The sequence below is a fragment of the Gambusia affinis genome, linkage group LG08, assembly GCF_019740435.1.
Source record: "Gambusia affinis linkage group LG08, SWU_Gaff_1.0, whole genome shotgun sequence".
In the NCBI taxonomy this organism is placed as follows: domain Eukaryota; kingdom Metazoa; phylum Chordata; class Actinopteri; order Cyprinodontiformes; family Poeciliidae; genus Gambusia; species Gambusia affinis.
In genome coordinates, this window is record NC_057875.1 from 15,298,543 (window position 1) to 15,321,528 (window position 22,986).

Genomic DNA, 22,986 nt, shown 5'->3' on the forward strand with positions numbered 1-22,986 from the left:
TCCCTTTTCAATGCACTCTAAGCCGCCTTTAAAAAGCAACTGAAAATTACATTTTCAGTTGAGTTTTTGGAGCTAAAAACTCAAGTTCTTACAAAATTTACTTATGTTTTAAGCTTGATCTAAATGAATCAAGCATAATTACATAATTCATATAGCTATGCAACTACATAAATTATGTAGATTCATAATTACATTTAAAGAACAATTATTTTAATAACATTCTATTTTCAATTGCATCAAGTCTAGTTGCTTACAACAGCTGTATTAATTTCTAACCTACTGCAGATGTGCATAAAAAAGATTTATAGCAAAAAAAGTACAAGCTAAGAACATAGCTAAATTCAGCTGAAGAGCACTCTTCTGGAATGTTGAACTCAAGCACACCACTATGGTCATCCATGACAAATAAAATGAGAGAAAAGAGCAAAAGTTGGATAAATGCAAGTTAAAAGTAGCTGTTGGTGGCCAATGGGCTCATATGTGGTAGTTTTCATATCAAAATTCTTTCCAATTACTTTACTAGTTTCAAAAGAAGGATGGAAAACGGTCTGAGTGAATTTTAATAAAAGCTGACGAGTACTCAAACAAGACTACAACTGGAAAATTATTGTAACATCCAGACCAAAGCTTGAAAGACATCTGCATGCCATTCATAAAGAATGAATGATTGAATAACTACTTCCACTGTCCATTAGCAAAGCTTCTACTCCGCACTTAAATGTATTCCACAGTACAAACTGTACAGGGAAGAGTTTAATCCTGTTCTTGTGTGAATAAGTGAGTGATGAGGGATTTTCTTTATAGTGGTATGGTGTAGAGGGTCCAGCCAGTGCTTTGGAGCTATTTGAACACATGCAAAACAAGGCTAAATTGGTTTCAGGAGTATGTATATGCATGTGAAAGCTTATGGGCGGATGAGTATGCGCACGAGAAATGAATGAGGTCCTGGCACATCGCAACAGAGTTCTTCTAATGCACTCTCAGCAGACCAGAAGAAGTAAACAGATAAAGATGAAGCAAATGTAAATTCAATGGTAAATGAAAAAAAAAAAAAAAGTGGGGGGATGGTGCCAGAGGTGAGAAAAATAAGTGGGACTTAGTCTGAGAGGGCAAGACAAGGGGAGGGGAGGGAGGAACGGAGAAAGTTTTGTTTTTGGAGCCGTTGAAGTCATTTCTGACTTAAACAGTTCCAGATGTAGAACCAGCATTAAAATTAAAATAAAAAATTTAAAAAAAGACAGACAAAAAGAAATTAAGTGAAATTGAGGAGATTTAATAGATGGAGCTGTATTCTATTTCTTCTAATCTCCATTGAATGGGTCTTTACTTTTTGGTGGTGGTAGTTGTGGGGTCACCAACTGTATATACTTTCAGTTGTGTGGAGTTACAGGTGGTAGAGTGGTATGTGGCTTTCATGGTCAGTATTGATTCTATAAATAGCCAGAGTGGTCAGAAGAATAGTGTGTTGTTATTGCTCACACATGCACACAGATGTTCTTTTTCCCCCTCAAAAACCTGAACTCACCAAAATAGTTCACTTAGAAAACTCAAGCAAAAGACATCTGTTTCAATAATGGACCTTTTTTTCAATGATGTAGCGCCAACTTGAGCATGTGGCAACCGTCAAGTCCAGTACATTGCAGCTGAATAGCTGATGGGGTAGTTAAAGGCACTGGAAGCTGAACAGAATCGGAAATTTAAGAAACCAGTGAAGAACTGTGCAAGTATGTATATCTAGTTAAATGCTGGCTTAGCTGGAAGTAAATGCAAGTCTTTGCTTCACATGTGGACTATATTTGCATTAAATGATGGTACTTCATAATAAAAACTTTCCTCAATGCAGGACTTTTGACGTCTATATGTACCCCTCAGTTTCTCCCTCTCATTTGTCTATAATGAACACTGGGGCATGCGCCTCCCCAGCATTTGTTTTCAATCCCTCTGTATTGGGTTAAGCTGCATGAACACACAACAAAAAAACCATTGTACCACAATAAAGAGCTCTGCTCCAGGGAGCTGGTGGTAGGCCACAAACAAAGGGTTGTTACATTGTCCCAGCGCTAGCTCATGAATCAACTCATCACTGGACTACCAACACAGTGGAAATTGTGCTATGTGGATTCTTGAATTGGAAAATTTGGATTTTTAAGCAAAGGATTTCGATGGGAGGGTGCAGGAAATTGATGACCAGAAAGCAGGATGCACAGATGGAGCTGGAATAAAGAGGTACAAGAAAGATATAAGATCTGTGAGGGTGGACATCAATTAAAGCAAGTGAAGGAAAAGTGCACAGGATGAAAATTTTAACTTTGAAACAGTGATGTGAACACTGTCAGTTAAGGACAGAGAAGTAAACGCGAGGCTGTGGCAACAAAACAGTATATTGCCTGGGTTTTAGATGACTTGTGACTTCTCCATTTCTGAAATTAATCAGAGGCAAATTTGGCTGCCTAAAGCAGAATACAGATGTCTTTTCTCTGTGGGAAGCTGCTTAGAGGGAAAATACTTTCTTTGTTCTTCATATATGCCTGATCTGTTGTTTTCCTATTCTGACAAATCAAATTAGGAACAAATCCATCAAGCGTTCATTCACAAAGAGCAGCTATTGTATGCAGCAGGAGGTTACACTTCACCTTTTCCATACAAGGGCTGTGCCAGAGTGGAAAGCTGTAACCAGCACACAGAAGGGAGACTTTATGGCAGAGCAAAAACTTTCTGATGAAGTTTTCTCATGCATGAACACACAGCAAAACAAGTCAGAGGAACATGTAAACATAGTGAGTGTTCTACAAGTAACTAAGCAGAGTTCATTTTGGGCTCAATTACAGACAAGACCATTACAAGTATAAGACTTTTTGGTGTTACGAAAGTGTTAAACTTAAATAGTATTATTCGTAACCACATGGTGAAAAGTTAACATTGTTTACTTAAAAACTGTGAAAATGTATCATCACTTCAGACAGAAGCAGAATCAAAATGACCTAAATTTATAACCCTATTGATAAGTTTTAAATAATAAATTGCATCAATACATCTGCGCTAGATGAAACCAAGGTCTCTCTGGTGCATTAAGCTGAGGCACCTAATAAGCTTTAAAGTCCAAATAATTTTCTCCTCAGTTAGTACTGAACTGCAGTTTTCTACAGTTCAATACTAGCTTAACACAAAAATTTAACAGTTGTCATTCATGCCCTGAAAACATGTGTGTGGTGGCTCTTTGACTACTGTACATCTGCCTCCACAGACCTCAGGAGTCTGTCCCAAATTCAATAATGTGCTTTTCCTTCCAGTGTTATTGTGCCTACGCTTCTTCTTGATGCTTGTGCACATTTTGAACAAAACTTTTTCCTTCCACTTAACATTCCATTTATAACCTTGCATCCAGCCTCTTTTGCCAGTCAGTTTCTTTACCATGACCTTTTGTAGCCTTACCTTTCCCATAGAGAGCATCAATGGCCCTGCTCTGGGTGTAAAACACAAACTAGTTTAAAATTTGCTTACCATTGGCGTTCTTTCCACAGATTAGGTGCTCATAATGTTGCAGGACTCCCCACAGCTCGGCATCATTGTTCACAACCGCCTCCAAGGCCTCTGCAGTTACTGGGGCACATCCTGACCCCGAGTCCGGGCCCGAATGACCTCTTTCGGCCATCAGCACCCGGAGCCCTATCTCCTCCACCAGAGCCTCCATGCACGCAGTCAGGCTGATTGCCGCGTACTCGTGGATGCGGACGGAGATGCGAGTGTCCACCATCCAGCGGAAGAACCGCCCCACGGAGAAGGAGAGGCCGCAGCGGGCAGACTTGCCCTTCCTCAGCAGCTCACCTGCGCTCATGCAGTACAGGGAGATGGCCTTTACGGTGGCAGAGACGCAATGATCCGCCAGGGCCCAGCTGAGCACCAGCCTCATGGCACTTTGCACCTCGAAACGCGTACACCGACAGTGCATGACGCTGAGCCGCTGGGCCTCTCTGGAGATGCGGATGAGAGCCCTACGGAGGAGAGCGCACAGACGTCGCACCGCTTCCTGGGAGAAAACGGAGGCAGACCCCGACTTAGCACCCCCACCACTCTCGGCCACTTTGCGCAGTATCCTGGCCACCTCCTCCTCGGTCCAAGGGAACTCCTCCAGCTCAGGTAAGCGGTGGCACTTGGAGAAGATGTCCTCCGGGTCTTCGGGGAGGACAGTATTTACAGTGTCCCAGCTGTTGTTCCTGCTGTTCATAGAGCCAGAGTAATACCACCAGTTCCCCCGGTGCGGGGTCGTCATAAAGGCCTGGGAATTTGACTTGGAGGAGGACAGGCTGAGGGACTTGCAGGAGTCCCCCGCCCCATATCCCGAATCTAGCGTCAGGTCCTCCAGGGTTTTCATGTGGACCTTGCTCAGACCTGCCATTGTTGGGAATCGAATGTCACTTCTTAGGAGTGAAGAAACCTCTGAAGTTAATCACAGCGGCCGTCGAAACTTCCCGCAAAGCTGGTTAAACTGGTTTACACAACGCAATACATCCCCGCCATGCTGACTGTTAGGAGCAGAAGAGGAAATGTGTTACTACGAACTCCGTCAAACAGTCACAATTACAACCAGCTGGGAAAGGTTGAAGCGAACCCGTCTTACCTTTCCGCCGAACTCTGTCTGGAGGGGGCTTTAAACTTTCCCCAAAGTAGAACAGTCTTTTGAAACTCGACAGACCGTGCTACCGTTGTTAATATTGCCAGACTCGGTTTAATAGATTTAAAACAGTCCGGTATAGCTGCTCGGCAGTCTGAAAATGTTTGTAAAAGACCATTTAAAAAGCCGGTTAACTGATCCTCTCTGCTTCCACAGCGGCGCTTCACGTACAATCATCAGCAGGCTCAACAACTAACTACAGATGTGCCAGAGGGCGGGGCTGCAGCTGAATGACAACACAGTAGGAGATTATCTACCAATCAGGACATGGCTAACATTTCTATCAACCAATCAAACAACTCCAAATTTGACTACAGTAGTGACTGAACGTACCTGTACTGTAAATGCATTAATTCCCATGATTAGTGACCTCCATAATGCTGCAATCACAGTAGAAGTTTGAAAGGTTTAAAGATAGAGGACCACGTCCCTTTCTTATTGTGTACATACTTTTTTTTTTTTTGCAATGTTGCATGTTGTCACTAACATAGACCTAATAAGACAATGATAAATTTAAAAAAGCCTAGCATTATGTGTTTTATTTCAAATTATTTGTCAAATATTATTTACATTTCCTGCAGTTTTCTCATTTAAGTAATACATAAATTCAAAGAATTTGGGGAAACTAGTTGTCCACACAACTATGGTGAAGCAGAAGTATAAAAAAGTGCACAAAGGTGGAAAAATAACTTATGAGTTAGTTTTATTAGTTTAATTTTTGGTTGTGAGTCTCACTAACAACAACTCATTTTTCTATTGCATTTCAGTCTGTAGTATATTGCACTGTCTGTTAGAAATGATAACAAAAGTGTCAAGCATGTGTTCAAGATATTAACCAGAAATCCAAACCAAGTTTGAAAGCCATGGAGAAAAAGAGCTATGGTGTCTAAAATGTCTTCCAACCTCAGAGATCAACTCAACTATTTAAATTATCTTAATATTGTGCCTTTATTAATATAAATTTCACATGTTAATAAATGTATTTATGTTTTCCATAATTTTTACAACTTGTATGTATCAACTTGTCTGCTACAAATTTAACTTTTCTTAGGGACGCCAGGCTCATGATGGAGAGTTGCAGAGTCATTAAAGAATAATAATAAATCTTTATTTTTTTTAGATATTTGTCATTTGAATAAATAAATTTGTTTGAGCTCTAAACATTTAAGTTGGTATCAATAACTCAGTGGTTTGTACTTGTACCATATTGTGTGTCTGGGGGAAATTCTGCTGTTTAGTCACTTGAAACTGATACATCTAACATCTGTCCACACTGTGGTAGAAACTGTCTATGTAAAGCCTGGGGATATGAAAAGTTGGTTATTTGTTTACTCTGATTTATAGAGGCTTAGGATTTTCACTGAAAGCGCATTTAAAAGCGTATACTCAATGGGAAAGGGTTTTAATAGCTTAAACATACATAGGTAAATACTTCTCTTTCTGTTTCCCCTAACAAAGTCTGCATTGATTCTTGACATAGTACTACTTCTTTATCAGCTTGTCAGAAGTAATACCCCTTAAACCTTTTTTTTTAAGCAACAAAAATTCTTAAAATCTCTTCATCTAGAATTGGTTAAACCGTTTGAAATGCTTAAAGTGAAATGAAGAAAACATGCTGATGAAATGTTTCTAACCACAGTGCACCCAGTCACACAGCAAAGTAGGGTGTGACACAACCGGGACAAGGTCCAACTGTGTTACATAATGGGTTTATGTCAGAGATGTCTAAATCAGGGGTTGTATTTCTTATAAATATACAAGTTTAAACATATTAGGAAATATCATCCCTGTACAGTGTCATGGAGAAATGTTTATACCTCTTGCTTCTTCTGATATCTTGTCATGTTAAAACTATAAACTTTAATGTATGTTGTGGAATACATTAAAGTATTCCACAACAGCAACACAACATAGTGCATAAATGTGAAGTGGAAAGAAATGTTTAACCTCATGTTAAACTTTTGAGGGTGTCCTTTACTCTGACACCCTTAAATAAAATGCAACTAACTTCTTTCAGGAGTCTCCCCATTTAAACAGATTTTCTATGAAGGCCTTGGAGATGTATTAGAGAACGTTAGTGAACAAACTGCATCATGGAGATCAAGGAACACAACAAGCGTTGGATCAAGTTATTCTGAGGTTTAAAGCAAAGCTAGGTTATGAAACAATATTTCTTATTGGTCTATGACTGAAACAACTCACAGAACACTGGTTACTTCAGTAACTAACACTCCACATCAATCAGAAAACGCCTTCCCACCACAGTGTAACATGTTGCTGGCAGCATCTTGCTGTGGGGATGCTTTTCTTCAGCAAGGACCGAAAAAATGCCAAGAGTTGATGGAAAAATTGGCTAGATCTTAATATAAAGAAATCCTGAAAGGAAACCCTTCAGAAGATGAAAAAGACTTTAGATTGAAGCACGGCTTCACTTTCTGCCAGGAGGAAGCTTGTTTAAATGTATGAAAAGTTTCCAGAACACTGTATTTAAATTGGAAAGATTTACACACGTTATATATCTACGTACTACGGTCTGAGTCATTCAGTCAGGGGAACTGGGAGGTGTAAGTTGTTCAGTCATAATAACACCAGTCTGTACTTTGCTGTTAATTAAGGCCTCTCATGAGAGTAGATCAGAAGAGGTTAACTCTTGTCTCATCCAGACTGCATGCACAATGACTAATAAGTCTTACCTCATGGTTTCTCCACGCCACACAAAACAAATCTGCAAACTCAGGGAGTGTGAGCAAATCCACAAACATTAAATGAAGTCCAAAATCATGTCAACTCTGAATAAACACACAAAATGTTTATTATTTTCCACTGCACTGCTCTTGTGATAAATTGATTTAATATTCATCTGACTGATATTCTGAAAACATATTTGCTGTATGGTGAATGTAGGGTTTTGTACTTTTTTTCATACTAGTTTCTGGAGTAGCCTATGTACATCTGTAGTTAGTGGATTGTAATTAATTTGATCATCTTTTTCCTCACAACTATATTACCCCACCCTTTAAAAAAAACTTTCTCGGACGTTTTGCTTGTTTAAGCATTCCAAACTCCCTTGTGTGCCAGTGTATGTAGTTTGAGCACCACCATGTGGCGAGATGGGGCACAACGTGTATATCACGTTATCTTCATTTCCGATTGTCAAACATCACCTGAAATAACCAATCCACTCCCCAAAGACCAAACAAATGTAAAATATTTTCCAGACATAGGCATAAAATTTTATTTGCAAAAAATGACAAATCAAAATAAAGATACAATACATTCTTAAAACCTCTTCTCTACAAAACAATTTCACAGAAATTACCTCAGAATGTATTTTCATATTTAAAGTTTTATTATATATACTGTCTTGTACTTTGTTTGTTTCTTTTATTTTTAAATAGTCACATGTCACTGTTAAATAATGTACAGCATAGGCCTTTTTTTCCTGTAGCAGATAAAAAGGTTCTTAGAGGAAATTCTGACAATCAAAAAGTCAATATCAGATCGTTAGCTCTTATACTGTATATGTCCAATCTCAAATTCCCCAGATGATGCCATTTAATATAACACCGTTAAAAGGACAGCTTGCAGACAAAATATTGGGAGCCGATGGGATCCTGTTAGACTGCAGCTTCTCCCCAATCTCAATCACCCATCTGCTCCTACTTAGTTGTTTTCAGTGTTTACGTCTACCCTTTTTCATTTAGCATGACACACGAAAATACACCGACATGTCAATAAGCCATCAAATAAAACATAGAAAATCCTCATTTTACAGTGTAACCGAGCTTACAGTGACAATACAGTTTGTTGATAAATAACTTTGTATTTCAGTCTGACCCTGCCTTCTACGGAGTTTAGAGTAATAGTAAAAAATTAAACTGCCTGCAGCCAAATCCTGATAAAGGCACACATTTGTGAAACAGCCGAGCATCAGCACATAATAAGCACATAAGCTGGTCTCTTCAACTAAAAGACAGTTGATGATTTTCGTAGCCGTTTCTGTGACATTCTCGTAAAAGTAGTTTTAATCTCTCCAAATCACAATTCTTGGTAGGCCGTGTAAAGATGCATAAAATCTTTAAAATAAATTCATCTCCTAATTCAGTTGCATTAGCTCACTTTGAAAAATATACAACTAAAAAAAAAACAACAACAAATCTTTAACTGCTAATTTCATATTGAGAGTTTGGCCCTCTTTAAAACACTGAGCATAACTAAGGGGTCAATATATATGCACATACCACTGGCAATCAACAGGTAGTGTCGAAGATCCTAAAGTCTCTGCTCAACTTAAACACATAATAAATAAATTAAAGACTATTTCAAGTTCATTAATTTGAAAGTTGTTAAAATTTTAAAGAAAACATTCGTTTTTGCACATTTTTTTTTTTTTTTTTGCTATAGAGTAAATGTATTCAAATTAAGGGAGATTTTTTTTAGAAATAAAAAAAGAAATTAGATAAAAAAAAATAAAAGAAATTTATTTTAAGGCTTTATTCACATCTTTATCAGGGTCGTTAAATATTTAGCAAATACTGTAATGCCAAAGATGCTCAGCTGTCAGTACATTAGCTCAAACACTGCAATAGATTTTTTTTTTTTACGCTGCATTTACTGCTTCTTTCTCCCGATCAGAAAGAGGTTAGGGATAGGGAGGGCATAAAGTTTCCTGTTTGAAGAGGTTAAAGATGACAACTTCAAGTGTATTCAAACAAACCGAAAAGGAGCACCCACGCATGTTACTGCATCATCACTAAATCAGGATAAATTAACCTTGTATTTAAATAACAACAGCATAAACGCAAGTAAACTTAAACCGAGTTCTCACTGATAGCCATTTGTATCTTATTCTGACATTAGAAAGCAATGTTTAGGAGCATTTAAAAATACCTTGACATCAAAAAATGACAGAGAATGAAAGTAATGGAGAATGAAGAGATTCACTAGATAAGAAAGAGATATAAAGATCATGTATCTCAATATTTTAAGGAAAAAATATTTCCCCCCCTTTTGTTATGTTTACCATTGTAAGAAGACTTTCAGCACCTCCGTCACCCAGCAAATAGTAGTTAATGCATTTAGAAATACTGCGTAACCAAACACAGCTCCTCTACTCGAGCTACCGTACGTGAATCATACTGAGATAACATTTTGATGCACATTCTATTTAGCTCTAATGTAAGAGCGAGTTAGAAAAAGGTCTTAGGTTGTTTTTTACATCTTGTTAGAAAAAAAAGGTGCTTCCTGTAATTATAGCACATAATCAGCACTCAGTCAGTCACCCACTCACACACCCATACAAAGCTCCACATACACACACATGCTTGCACACATGTGTGCACACTAAACAGCTGCTTTCCATTCTGTTTGAAAAAAATTGCACCAATTAGGACAGAGAAAGAAGACAAAAATAACTTTTCTCTGTACAGTAGGTCAGTCAGTGAGGCGAAGTGATGACTCAGGTCTGTCTGCGGAGAGAGACCTGTCTCCAAATTTCCCATTTGGACTCAGTTTCCTCACCCGGACAAATTTGCAGCAGAACCCGGTGGCGAAACAGATGAGTCTCTCATTGGAGCCAGTTCTTAAAAAACGGGCAGAGTTCAGGCAGTGAGTGAGCTCTTACTGGTCTCTCTGTAACACACAGTGGGTCTGCAGGTCGGGTTTAGGATGCTCTGGCCAAAATAAAGAGCTATCCTTTTGAAGTTTTCTTGTTCTGAGAATTCCACATGCCTCGTTTAGAGTGGTAGTAGTGAAAGAAGTTCCTTAAACGTAGTCTTTCAACTTCCAAACCGTTCTGCAGCACTCTGGAGGAAGAGATGAGGAAACATTAAGGTAAAGCATATAAACTTGCATTCAATAAGTTGCCTTACATAGTTAAGGCCAGAATTATATAAAAATCTGACAAACTAAAATATAAAATAGTTTTTATTGGATCTAAATTGGGCTTAGTGTTTAATTTTTAAAAAAAATACCGAAACACTTCTAAAAAAATTCTGCTTGTTTTTGCTGATTTTTATTTTTTTTTTGCTGGGGTTTTATTTAATTAGACTGATTAAACATTTTTATAGTATTCTAAGGCTAAAGAGAATAACAATTAAAAAAAAAAATAAAAATTGCATATATTGATGTGACGGAGGAGCCGTCACGAGCTGGGACTTAATTATAGTCAGTGTCAGCATACGAGCACGGCCGCACACACATACACAAACGCTAACTTACTTTTTGTTCCAGCTTAAACTGACGCGGTTCATCGTGGGTGCACACGCGGTGTTCCTGCTTCAGTTAACATTCATCCTAACCTGTTATTTTCAGCATCAAACATTTTCAAGCAGGGTTGTTTCCGGATTGTGGCGTGCCAGGAGGGAGTCACATGATGACGTAGTGATGTCATCAGAATGTACTGAGTGTTAAATTGAGTAAGTATTGTATTTTTGTTTACAAGTTTATTTATCTATCTCTTATTATTATTATTATTATTATTATTATTATTATTATTATTATTATTATTATTATTATTACTTTCAGTGGGTGGAACCTGTGGCTTTAAAAGCAGGGCTCCGCGCCACAGGGAGGCAGTCTATGGCTAGACTCCTGAGAAGTCACACTGAAGGTGATGGACTCTTACAATGAAGGTACTGTTGTTTGTCTGATTTTAACCTTCCTTGGATGTCCTTTGTATATATTCTGCACCTGTCATCTTTGTTCACCTGAAGAATAGCTTAATAAATTTCACTAAAGTGATCTTTGGCCTTAGCCAAAGGTAAAAACAAGTTTGCTTTCAAAACTGCTTTTGCACATTTATTTGTCTTTTCCGAATGTGCTTTATGGAATTAGAATGACTTAGAAAATATTGCAACATTATACAGTCTTTACAGGAACAAGGGGAAAATGCGATATCAAGAAGCAAACAAGTCGGGATAAAAAATAACATTTATCTATGACTGGTGACTGTAAATTTATGCATAGATTTGCTTTGTGATTTTTTTGGGGAAACTAAGTCACATTTTATGGACTCTACATAAAATCACTGTATGACTGTAAACAAGGTGATGAGTCCAACAGGTTCATTTAGTTTGGGCCCCCGCTGGCCGAATAGTCCAAGAACAATCATATTTAAGATTTACAAAGTATAATATAGCACACATAGAAAGGGAAAATTTAAAAATCTGTTTACAGAGTTTCAATAATGTATGCTGGGGTCACACGTACACCAATTTTAAATAGATAAATCTCCCTCTTCTATATTTAAAGTTAGTCTTTTTTCCAATTACTAGTGAACAAAATATTAAATCTACAATCCAACTATGGAATCTGTTATAATGGTAGAACACACCAATGTTGTTTTTCTGAGCTGCTGGTTTGTAAAACAATAAGAACATAAAGCTAGAATGACAGGGAAAGTCAGATGTCACCAAGTAGCCTTGAGCTTAAAAGGTAGCAAAGACTGCAACTATTTATCTGCACTTCCCATTGTTTGTATCACATTAAACCAGTAACACACATAATTCTGTGAATCTTATGTTTTTAAACATATTCCTCTTGAAATGTATTATCAGCTTGCATTACTGGTGGTACTTAGCACCAAATAGCAGAATCCACTGAGAATTCTGGATTTGAGCTCCCAAATCAAAAGCTGTGTTTTGCATTTAGCTGGAAGTGGGCCCCCAAATGAAATTCTACTAAAGACTTCATGCCACCTTGTGCTGACCCTGTTCACACTGACTCAGAGAGAGAAAAAGGTTTAGGAGGAATGATGCCAAAAAATGTTCAAAGGACAAGCTATCGTGTGTAGGCTGATCAATTTTCAAACTATTCCTTCATTTACTATTACGTCCAGGCTGGCCAGTTCAGAGTCACAGTGAAATGATATGGGAAAAATGTAGATGCATTATATTTTTTAAGACCATTATTATTACATTTGGAGTTATACATGGTTATGTTCATGCACATGAAATTATGAGGATCCACATCAGTTTGATGCTGTGGCGTGCTTTTTAGGGTTTCAGAAAAAAAGGTTAGAGACAGGACTGCACAATAAAAAAAATTATGCAGTGGCAACTTTATTATGACATCGGCTGCAATGAATACCCTCCTTTTCTCATCTTTTGTAACAATGCTTCCTCTCTACATGACATTTAATACCTCAGAAACTACCATTTATGATATGTGTGAGAATCTAACAGTGAAACTAAGCAGAATATTTTATTGACATGTAAAGATTGAAGTCTTTCCATTAGGAATATAAAAAGGAAAAGAAATGAAAGAAAGCAAGTGAGACACAAGTAATATGAGCAGGGAATGACAAAAACATGGCAGAAAAAATGAAGGACACATGGAAATAAAGAAAAACGGTCACAAGAAAGGGACATCATTTTTCAAAGGAAATTATTTATGTATAATTTCATTTAATGAATATACCTATCGAGAAGTTCCCAGTCCTCTCCACCCCAGCGGTCTTTGAACTCCTCGGTGTTCATTCCTCCAATCTTGTCAAAATCTGACTTGTATATTCCAAACAGCCCAAAGCCATTAACCTCCCAATAACCTGTGAGACAAAAGCAACAAAGCTCCCACTGAATAGCAGTCCAAATTGGTGAAAGAACCAAGATTGCTATATGAAGAAGAGATAAGTCAAATAAAGAATTCTTAAAAAATCTTTTAGATGTTCGTAGATTTTTAATAATTTTTTGCAGTTGTGTCTTACCATCAGGCTCCAGAGGTGAACTACCGCAGCTCAGCCTCATGACGATGGGAGCAAACGCGAGGCGTCCTTCCACGCAATGCTTCCTGATGCTTTCCAATATGTTCAGAGGGAAGTGAATGTGCAGATCACATAGAAACACTATACTGTGACTGTCCTGCAGAAGAAAAATAAAATATTCCATCAATCTTAACATCATTAGGTTTAATTATTTACATTTTTCCCCATGGGACACCACTGCTCTAAGGAAGTGCTGGAAGGATATAAATGTGAGTGATTGGTCACTTGTGTCTAATTTGGCATCTTAAGATTGAAACAGGGGAGAAGGCATCAGTAGCTTGTCTTAACGTAAATATCCCAGAGGTCATTTAGACTTGAGTGACAACTGTGTCATCTCATACTGACGGACCTGACACCCAAATGGCGGATCAACGTCTATCCAGATTTTGGGCAGCTCTCAGCCCTGTCTGGATCGGTGTGCACGGATGTGTGATCGAGAAACCAACGGAGAATGCAGCAGGGCCATATGCACACAAATAAGCCATAAAAAGAAATGGATGTGACAGCTTTGACATACACAAAACAGAGGGGATGACGCTTCCTGTCCAAGCAATTCCCTGCTATCCCAAGCTTGGCTCAGTGGGAGATGGTTAAAGGAAGCAGGAGGAGGCTCAGAGACGTGGGCGATCCGCAAAGCGTGACAGACCGGCCCCACAGTGATGGATTCATTATGCATGAGTGTTCCTTCCATCTGCCTATCAGCCATAAAAGGTTGAGTGGCCACTGCCTGACCTTGGGCAAAGGATTTTACCCTGCCAGCTCACAGAGCATGTCTTCCCTTTGTGTGTTTGTTTCTCTAACCTTAATGGTGTCCACGCCGATCTGCAGCCCTGCTGAGCGCTCAAAGTTTCCCTCTCTTCTGAGGTATTCATATCTGCCAAAACAAATCCATATAAAACCCATCAAATAAACCCTCCTGAAGGGAGCCTTAAGGCAGTGGTCCTCTAACATTTTATAACAAGTACCACCTCAGTAAATACCATGCTTTCCAAGCATCCCCACCTTGATATATTTTTAAAAAGCAGAACAAACCGATATGAGTTTTTTTGTTTCGTGTGTTAATCTTAAAAAACTAAAAAAGAAGAAAAATAAGTTTTCTACTGACATTGGTTGGTTGTGATATAATTCCAATTTCCTAAAAATTGAAATTTCTAAATTAGAAGTTGAAAGATAAGGTTTCTTTAAAAGATTTTTACTAGCCGTGGCCTGAAAAACCCGAATGACTGCCTTGTATAAAAACAGTGTGAAAACTACAACAGCCAGCCCATTACTTTACCACAACCTTCAGAAAACATGTTGATACAGTGTTAAATTGTTAAAAAATAAAAATAAAAAAAATCACAAAAATACTAACATTTCAAAATCTCTATAACCATTACGGAACTTTTAAAACTTTTAAGGAACTGCTCTAAAGATTGCTCACTTTGGCACACTGCTTTCTCTTAGAGCCTGCTCCACGTCCATGTCCTCACTCTCAAAGTCGACAATGATGATGCTGAAGTTGTCGTCCTTTGTTTGGTGGTGAAGATTTTCCATGTCAGAAATAAACTGCTGCACCCAGCGAGCCTGGTTTTTCACTACAGGACAATAATGCATACAAAAAAATGTGTCCTTTAGCTGTAAAAAGCCTATTTTAAGCAGGCTCTTTCATGATGCACTTAACATTTTTTGAGCAAGAAAAGCTTTTGACTGACCTGGCACCACAAAGTGCACCATGACATCTCGCCTCCATTGCAGCATGACAGGCTGGCAGAGAAGAGGCTTAGCATAAGCAGTGCTCCACGGTGTCGCGCCAGGCCGCACCGAGGACCTGGTAGAAGGAGACGGATGCTGGGTGGTGAAGCTGGTTGCAGACGCAGAGGGAAGAGGGGGCGGTGCAGAGGCTGGAGCCGAGTCTGTGTTCTCCACACTTTCCTCTCCTTGCCTTCCATGGTGCAGCAGCAGGTAAATGTACTCTGAAAGTCGTACCACGCTGCGTCCTCTCTCCATTAACTCCAGCTCTACCAGGTATCGGTTCCCTCTTGCCGAATCGCGGCGCTTCTCAACATTGATGATTCTTAGCAGGGTGTAGATTCTGGTGAACACACGAAGAAACCCTCAAGAAAAACTGAGAATGGTTGCTGCAAATACAATCTGTCTGAAATAGAATCTGGAACAAAAGTGGTTTGTTTATACTTGTACATTTTCTGAAATAAGATAAAGCTCCAAGAGGATTCAAATTTTTTGTTGTGTTTTAAAACATGGCTGATAAAGAGGAAAAGCAAAGGCAACTTATAATCAGTGTAATCTGAAAATTGATTTTCTTACCTTTTAGTAAGGTAAGATAACTTTGCCTTTGTAGTCATTTATTACAGCATACACACATCACACCACAGTCTCATTGCATGGGCTTATTATCTAAGCCAGCAGTACCCAACTCCATTCCTTGACTTCTGTCTTGAAACATTTGGAAGCATCCCTGCTCCAACTCACTAAAATATAATGGTTGAATTATGTCATTAATACGCCATTCAACACTGCAGACGCCTGGGTCAACCATTCTTTCAGTCATTCAAGTGTGTTGGAAAAGGGATGCATTTAAGACATGAATGGTAGTAGCATTTGAGAAAAGTTGGGAAGTCATTATCTGGACCTTTATCCTTACCCTCCATTGCGTTCATTGAGTTTTTCCATGTACTGTGCCAGCACATCCACCACTTCGCTTTCCGCCAGCTGGAGGTTGCCAGACACATTGCAGCGCAGGTCATTCCAGTCTGATCGCAGTAGCTCGAAGTCCATCGGATTAACTGAGAACGTCCTCTGCCAATTGATGCTTTCCTCTGCCCAACCTGGTCGGACTTCGACCTCCTCGTAGCTATAATCTGACATTTCTCCCTCCTCTGGTTCCAGCTCTTGCTCTGGATCAGGGTTGGGATCAGGATTAGAGTGGTTTGTATCTTGATCGATGTCTGTGAGGTGGGAGTCTGGGTTTAGCTGATGCTGAGATTCGGTAATCTCTGAGGTCCTAAGGTAAGAAGTGACCCGTAACTGACTGTGGACTGTGTTTTCTGTATAGCTTAACCTTGTTTCAGAGGCTGGGGTCGGAGGAGGCTCTTGGTGGTAGGACAAAGGGATCTGGATATCTCTTTTACTGGGCAGGTCAGCTGTGACAGTAGTCCTTAAATCTCGGGATTCCCCTTTCCTCTTGATATTCTCTGGCTGTTTTGTCATTGCTGCTTTGTTAAAAGACCTTTCTCCAGTTTCACTCTGAATGTTAACACTTTTGTTATGTGCTGATGTCTTACTGTCCTTAGTAGGAGGACTGTGCCAAAGTTGAGGGGCACCAATAAGATGCCTAACCACTGACCCACCCCTTCCACCATGTCTTCTTTGACCCATGTTTACCAGCCTTGTGGTCTTCCCAGTTTGGTACAAAAAGACTCCAGGGAAAACTTCTCTAGGATGTCGAGATGCCCTCTCTTCCCTCCTCTCCCGGCGCTGTTCCCTTTCTTTTTCTCTCTCCTTTGCAGGACGAGGCCTGGTAATGTAGATCTTGCTCTCCTCTCTCTTCTCCTTCTTGCTCCCAACAGGCTTGTTACTGTTAGTATGGGGGTAGTTGCTATGGGCAGAGTTGCTGAGGATCTGCTTCGCTCTGCTGGTGAGTGCAGATAGGGAGGTTTTTTGGGGAAAAAGGAGTGAAGACTTGCTAATTTTAGGAGGTACCTCAAGATCACCTCTCCCACCTTGTGCTTTGGCTTTCTTATTTAGGGTTTGGTCTGAAGGACCTGTATAAACCCAGGACAAAGTGCGACCCTTGACCACACTGTCCACATCTGGTAACAGAGCTACGGGTTGGTCTTCCTCAAGGCCTTTCCTTGTATTTTGTCTCATATTTCCAAGAGTATGATCCCTTCCCCAGTCTCTGTCCAGAACCCTCTCATTCTGTCTGTGAAAAGACTGTTTTCTTTTTCTGTGGCGTATTATACTGTTGACCTCTCCCACCTCCTCCTCTTCTTCTGGATCTTCTTTATCTTCCTCTTCCTCTCTGCCTGCTGGTGTGGCCCCAGTTTTTAAATGCTGACGGGAAGAATTTTGCATATGACTGGACTGACTTGGATGAGAGGGTTTTCTGGGCAAATGTGTGCCAACAATCTCTGCCTCGTCCTCTGTGTCCACGACCTCCTCTTCTTCAAGAAAGTCTGTTGTCAAATGAAGGAGATTCAGAGTTGCTACAGTGTAAATATTTGTTCAAATACAAGCTGTAGGTTTGTGTGAGGTATTTTTGTGCAGGGATTATTGTAAGGAGTATGTGTTTGCTCATTATAACTTACCATCTGGGTTGGGGAAAAAGAACGATCTGTCATCTTCCTCCTCATCCATCTTCATATATTTATAGAAACCAAATCTGGCAGACAAAAGAAGAAGAAGAAGCACCCACATATGACCACATACATTAACTGACGAGCAAATTTTGAAGGTTACTCATAGATTTATAAGTGGACACCTTAAGTAAGAGAGTTTGTATAAGCTTGTACCATGAAGGTCGCTAGGATACTTTTCTGCATGTGCAGCGTAGCTGTGTGTTTATACAAGACATAGACAAATGTTTGTTTGTCTCTCAAACAGATAAAGCTAAATGTGCTTACTTCTCCAAGTAGATAGGAGACTCTCTGTAGAAACATTTGTTTTCCCGTTCCATATGGGTGAGACGTGTGAAGTCGTTAGGGTAGACAAAAGATAGGTAGACCTGAAAAAGAGTCACATCTCAGTCCAGACTGTCATACACAACTTTATTATTGAATAAATGCTTGTTCAAGAAGATATTTTGAAATTTTAGCTGTTTTACATTTAATTCAAAAGGAAGTTTAAATCTAAGTGATTAATTATTAACCGTTTAAGCATCGCATCTAATCTACAAGTAACCAAACACTGATTCAAAGCTGCAGAACAGCCACAGAACATACATGAAGAATTTGAGTGAATTTAAGACAAAGGCCTTAAATTCATTAATATTATTGACTTTGTATCCTGTAACCATCTTTTTTACATCTCACCAGAAATTTTGACTATGTTTCAAGTCACACAACTATAATGAATACTCTTGTGTCTTTCAGGATTTCTACTGAAATCAAGCTTTGGTGGAATTTGAAATATGACTGAAATCACTGTCCTACTTGATGGTATAAGCCTATAAGTATCCCTCACAGATGGCATGGAATTTTCTCATAGGATTCCCTGATACTTGACTGAATCCCCACCATGTAGGTTTTCAGCACTAATGGAAGCAAAGCAGCCCCAGAGCTTCTCCAAGCCATTGCAAAGCATCTCTGTAGGCATGGTGTTCTTTCTGGGGGAAGCTTCATTCTTCCTCCTGTGGGCTAACCACTGATCCACTGAATCGAAACATTCCTGTTTTAATTTATGCGTACCCAGAACAGAATCGCAAAAGCCCCTTGACTTGTTTAATAAGCAGCGGGCAGAGTGGAGCTGACTTTTTTGTGCCAGGACACAATTGTGATGTAAAAAGTCCTTTAAGCCACCTTTCTCCTCAGATATTTGATGGGGACAGTTGATATCTTCCTCTTTCTAACATGCCCACTTTAAATCACTTTAAATCTTCAAACTTCAAATTAGTTGTGACTTTGTCAAAAAAAAGAGAGAGATTAAAACAGTTGATTTTCTTGCAAATACAGTAACAAGATTAATACTATTAGCTGCAATTGTATTTCGATAGAACACTTCCCATGTTTACATCTGTTGCAGTAACATCTGTACTCCCACAGAGGGGAGTAGAGCGCAATAATTGCCACTTTTACAAATTGACACAAAGAGTTTGTTGATTTTGTGTTTATGTTCACGCCTACATAATTTATGTGCTCCTATTTCTTTCTGTTTTGTGCCCTTGGTTTGGATTCAGTTTCAGAACTCCTAAATAAAGGTGTAGTTAGAATGCTGAAACAGTGGTTTATGAAACACCGACATTATAAAAAAAAAAAAAAAATACTTATTAAATTTTAATCAAATTTAATCGAAGACCACTTTACAAGACTAACAGGTTTAATTCATATATGGAAATGTATAACTAAATCAATTTAATCCAACCATTAAGACAAATTAAAAACAATTATATTTTTGATTTGGTCTTTTTTAATATAATGTGCAATCAAATTCAGTTCATAAAGGAAGATGGTAAAATGTATCAATCAAATGAAGCCCAGCCAACTGTATCAAGATGAAAAACAATACTGAAACTGAGAGCTGCTAAAATTCCTGACAGTAAAACTGAAATGTCTCCCTGCCTACTTACTGCATGTGACAAATATGACTTGACCATAAGCATTTCCTTCCAAATAAAACATCCAGACCTGTCCAAAATCTCCTCAGATCCCATGAGAAATTGCTTTGGGTTCTGATTAAATCAAACTTTAACTTTGGTCACATTTATCTGCAATAAAGTCCACAATCTCATCTATTAAGACAAAAACACATAACACTTCTTTTTGACTTACAAACTGAAGGCCTTGGTATCGGGCGATGGGAAAATCTTTGACCACATAGGTTGGAGAGTAGAGACAGGCTGGAAGAACATTTTGCAGCCGAGTGTGGTCAATCATTGGGGCTGAAGAGAGAGACAGAAATGACTCTACAGTTTGCAAAACAATTATGTGACTTGAAATTTACATAAAGTCATTATGAGTCAAGAGGGTCAAAAGTGGAAAATATAAAAAGTAGGGAACATAAAAAGAAATGCCAACAGTTTGATTAAATTACAGAAATCATGAATACAGTAAGGAGTCTGCTGGGAACCATGCAGTTAATTAGTCAGGAAGAGGAAATAAGAAGCCAGAAATTCAGGATGAAACGTTATGGAAAAGGTAAACAGGGTAAAATTCTGAATGGCAGACATACTGCTGTAGAAAGTATCCCTGGGGTCTGGCCTCAGCATATCAGCTCCATGCGGTGTGATAATGTCTCCTTCCAGACCCTGTGGCCGAAACTCTGCTGGGAGATGGATGTGACTGGCCAAAGTCTGAGGGATGTGATCCACACTGTTCATCTTCAGACTGGACTCATCTGGGAAAAATAAATCATTACTCTGTTGGTTTTGTTATCAATGTGATTTTGTCTGTTACAAAGTTTCCTTCTAATCAATAAATCCTGTCAATGTCAGTTATTGACCGGGTGCCTAAGGTCAAAAAGCTAGCAGGAGGAAGATGAGAAGAAAAAAGTAATCTGATGAATAAAGAACAACAGTAGCGAAAAAAAAAAAAGAGAAACATTGAAACATAATCTGGAGGTCAAAAGAAATCCAGAACAGAGCAGTCATAGTAACAGCAATCAATAGCAGGGAAGGAGGAGAGAGAATGTGCAATTAATGGGAGCAAGACCTGATGGAAGACATGATTTGTAATTAACAGGGTGGTCAGCACCATTTTCATCCTCTAAAGGAGTGTTCCCCAACCCTGGTCCTCAAGGCACGCTGCCCTGCATGTTTTAGGTATTTTCTTGCTTCAGTCCAGCTGATTTCAATTGATGACTGATTAACAGGCTTTTGTTGAACTGCAATCAGTTGAATCAGGCACATTAAAGCAGGAACAGGGTTGGGAAACACTGCTCTAAAGGGTCAACTGTGCAATACCCTGTGTGGGTGTGCATGTGTATAAAGTAAGCCTTTGTAAGCTTCTTTTTGTTTGACAATAAGACTTTTTAATCACTTCACTGCTTATGTCTTGAAGTAGGAAACTTCAGATTTTGTTGGGGATTTCTTTTCTTCATTGGAGCAACAACAACAACAACAACAACAACAACAACAAAAACACCAGGTCCAAATTTGGCACTTTTTAGGGTTTGGAGAAGTCAATGTGAGGAGAAGAACTTTGTAAACTGGCATGTAGATGTAGCATTATGCTGGGGGCTTCCAGTGGTACTCTTAGATGTCACAAACTGGGTGAAACAATGACATTCTTCAATTTCACCTCAAATTGACAACTAGATGGTTAAAACTTGGACATTTTTGAATGTTACAACAAGATAATAATCCCAAACACAGATCTAAAGTTTGGATTAGCTAACACATTAGTTCATGAAATGGCAATCTGAATGACAATTTAGAGAATATGCATAATATCTGCATGCTGCAAAAGCATCCTGTTTAAATCAGCTCTACTATTTCTGGCAAGATCAGAAAAGATAATTGCAGGAAATTACAGAATTTTCTTATTTAGAGTGCTCTTCAAGTTCATTGCTTCCATTGCATTGGAAAGCTATCTACTGTTTTGCATTTTTAGGTTTAATTTTCAAGATAAAACGATAAAAATCCTTTTTTATATTGAAAGGAAACCAATTTGACTTACATTCATGAGACCTAATGTGAATCTTTAATAGGCTGTCCTAAAAAGGATATTTCTTAAGGTTTAATTTTATTCAAAATGAAAACCTAATAGAATTAGTTTGATATAACTTCCCGCTCTTGTTCTTAAATTGTGCCAAGCATACATATGAACCCACACATGGTGGCATAATTTCACAAACATGAATAAATCTCAGACACTTTCTGGTCTGTGTACATAACGTAAGCAAGTGAGGAGAGAGGGTGTGACACAGGAGGACAGGATGGATGGCTGCTGGAAGATGATGAGAAGGTAATGCCTGAATCCAGCGTGTGACCTCTTAAGATGTACGAGGCCTCATTCTTCTCTGTCACAGCTCGTCATAAACAAGGCTGCGGGGTTTGGCTCACAGCCAAGCAACACTGCGGTTTTGCTCAAGTTGACAACTCTGCGCATCACTTCTGGAGCAGCAGGCATTTTCCGCTTTCAGTGTAACTGATGCCTTATGACACATTACTATTCTTGGTGCTGCTTAGGTTAAACACCTACTCAGAGTGCAGAGTTCTTAACTTTGCAGCAAATACCACGACGCAGGTAGAGCACGTGCGGTGTCGGCCACATCAAATGACACCTCTGGATTATGTATTGTATGTGAAAAACCCTGCTATAGATGTTTTTATAGCCACAGTGTAATCCTATATTTATAGCTTTTAAGATATATATTTTTTTATCATCTGCTGAACGCTGCCAGAAAACTGAAATTGAGTCTTTAAATATTTAACAGACAGACAATAAACCAACCTAGTTCTGTTGAAATTTCAACACATAGGCCTAAATTTCTAATTGTTTCTATGTGTGATAAGATTAAATGTAAGCAAAAAAAGGACCAGGTATAACAAAAAACATTCAAAATATTATAATGGTAAGCAAGCCCATTGTTGTTTAAAAGTCAAACAAACAAAACTGAACCAAATCTTAATTTTGCTTTTTAAAAATTGGTCATAAATAAACTGAAATGAAAGGTTTTTGTATTAGTAGAAATGAAAAGATCTTACCTGTGTAGAGGGAGATGTAAGCAGAGTCTATCACTTCATACTTCAGACCTGGGAGGAACGGCCGCCACTGAATGAGACACACAAGAAAGGCAACTGCGTAAGAACACAACCCGAACACGTAGAGCATGAAACTGAACAGGAATCACTCATGGCGCTTTGTCAGCTAAGTGACATTCTCTCTGTGACTGA

At 38.8% G+C, this 22,986-nt stretch overlaps 2 protein-coding genes across 2 annotated transcripts in view; both read right to left on the reverse strand.

Moving 5' to 3' along the window:
* The window catches only part of abtb2b (ankyrin repeat and BTB (POZ) domain containing 2b), a 41,068-nt gene extending 36,208 nt beyond the window's left edge, over nt 1–4,860 (reverse strand). The window contains exons 1-2 of the mRNA XM_044124168.1: nt 4,619–4,860; nt 3,502–4,523 (exon numbers count right to left, since the gene is read on the reverse strand). Coding sequence (XP_043980103.1) covers nt 3,502–4,396 — 895 coding nt within the window. The 5' untranslated portion in view covers nt 4,397–4,523; nt 4,619–4,860. The remainder of the gene's footprint in view (nt 1–3,501; nt 4,524–4,618) is intronic.
* A 4,402-nt stretch (nt 4,861–9,262) lies between these two features.
* b4galnt4a (beta-1,4-N-acetyl-galactosaminyl transferase 4a) overlaps nt 9,263–22,986 on the reverse strand; it is a 137,778-nt gene continuing 124,054 nt past the window's right edge. Inside the window, exons 9-20 of the mRNA XM_044124206.1 lie at nt 22,798–22,864; nt 20,322–20,486; nt 19,922–20,031; nt 18,059–18,159; nt 17,744–17,817; nt 16,078–17,611; nt 15,128–15,507; nt 14,857–15,010; nt 14,235–14,307; nt 13,377–13,530; nt 13,091–13,217; nt 9,263–10,476 (exon numbers count right to left, since the gene is read on the reverse strand). Of these exons, the coding sequence (XP_043980141.1) occupies nt 10,362–10,476; nt 13,091–13,217; nt 13,377–13,530; nt 14,235–14,307; nt 14,857–15,010; nt 15,128–15,507; nt 16,078–17,611; nt 17,744–17,817; nt 18,059–18,159; nt 19,922–20,031; nt 20,322–20,486; nt 22,798–22,864 (3,054 nt within the window). The 3' untranslated portion in view covers nt 9,263–10,361. The remainder of the gene's footprint in view (nt 10,477–13,090; nt 13,218–13,376; nt 13,531–14,234; nt 14,308–14,856; nt 15,011–15,127; nt 15,508–16,077; nt 17,612–17,743; nt 17,818–18,058; nt 18,160–19,921; nt 20,032–20,321; nt 20,487–22,797; nt 22,865–22,986) is intronic.